The sequence below is a fragment of the Acanthisitta chloris genome, unplaced genomic scaffold (genome assembly GCF_000695815.1).
Source record: "Acanthisitta chloris isolate BGI_N310 unplaced genomic scaffold, ASM69581v1 scaffold43414, whole genome shotgun sequence".
NCBI lineage: Eukaryota > Metazoa > Chordata > Aves > Passeriformes > Acanthisittidae > Acanthisitta > Acanthisitta chloris.
In genome coordinates this window covers 1-316 of record NW_008670607.1, presented here as the reverse complement: position 1 = coordinate 316, position 316 = coordinate 1, and the positions used below count along the sequence as shown (strand labels likewise).

The following is a 316-nucleotide window of genomic DNA, read 5'->3' as shown; positions in this document are numbered from 1 at the left end:
ACAGACCCCAAGATGTCCCGGGATCAGAGCCCACAGCTCCCCGGGTGGGTGCTGACCCCTCCGCGGGTGAGCACTGACCCCCCTGCCCCCTCAGAACCAGCGGGACCCGATGGCCCTGGAGAAGATCCTGCGGGACGTGGAGCAGAGCCGGGACGGGCGCGTTGGCTTCCAGGGCTTCTTCTCCCTGGTAGCAGGACTCACCATCGCCTGCAACGACTACTTCGTGCTGCACATGAAGCAGAAGGGTCGCAAATGAAGGGTGCCCAGGGGTGCTGACCCCCCCGGGGGTGCTGATACCTCCCTCGGGGGTGCTGCC

At 66.8% G+C, this 316-nt stretch overlaps 1 protein-coding gene across 1 annotated transcript; it reads left to right on the top strand.

The window, feature by feature from the left end:
• Positions 1–94: 94 nt before the first annotated feature.
• Positions 95–256, top strand: S100A10 (S100 calcium binding protein A10; the record flags this gene model as incomplete). Its single annotated transcript, XM_009073729.1, has 1 exon — positions 95–256. A coding segment is annotated over one exon (162 nt), but the record flags the coding sequence as incomplete, so codon positions are not given.
• Between the last annotated feature and the right edge of the window lie 60 nt (positions 257–316).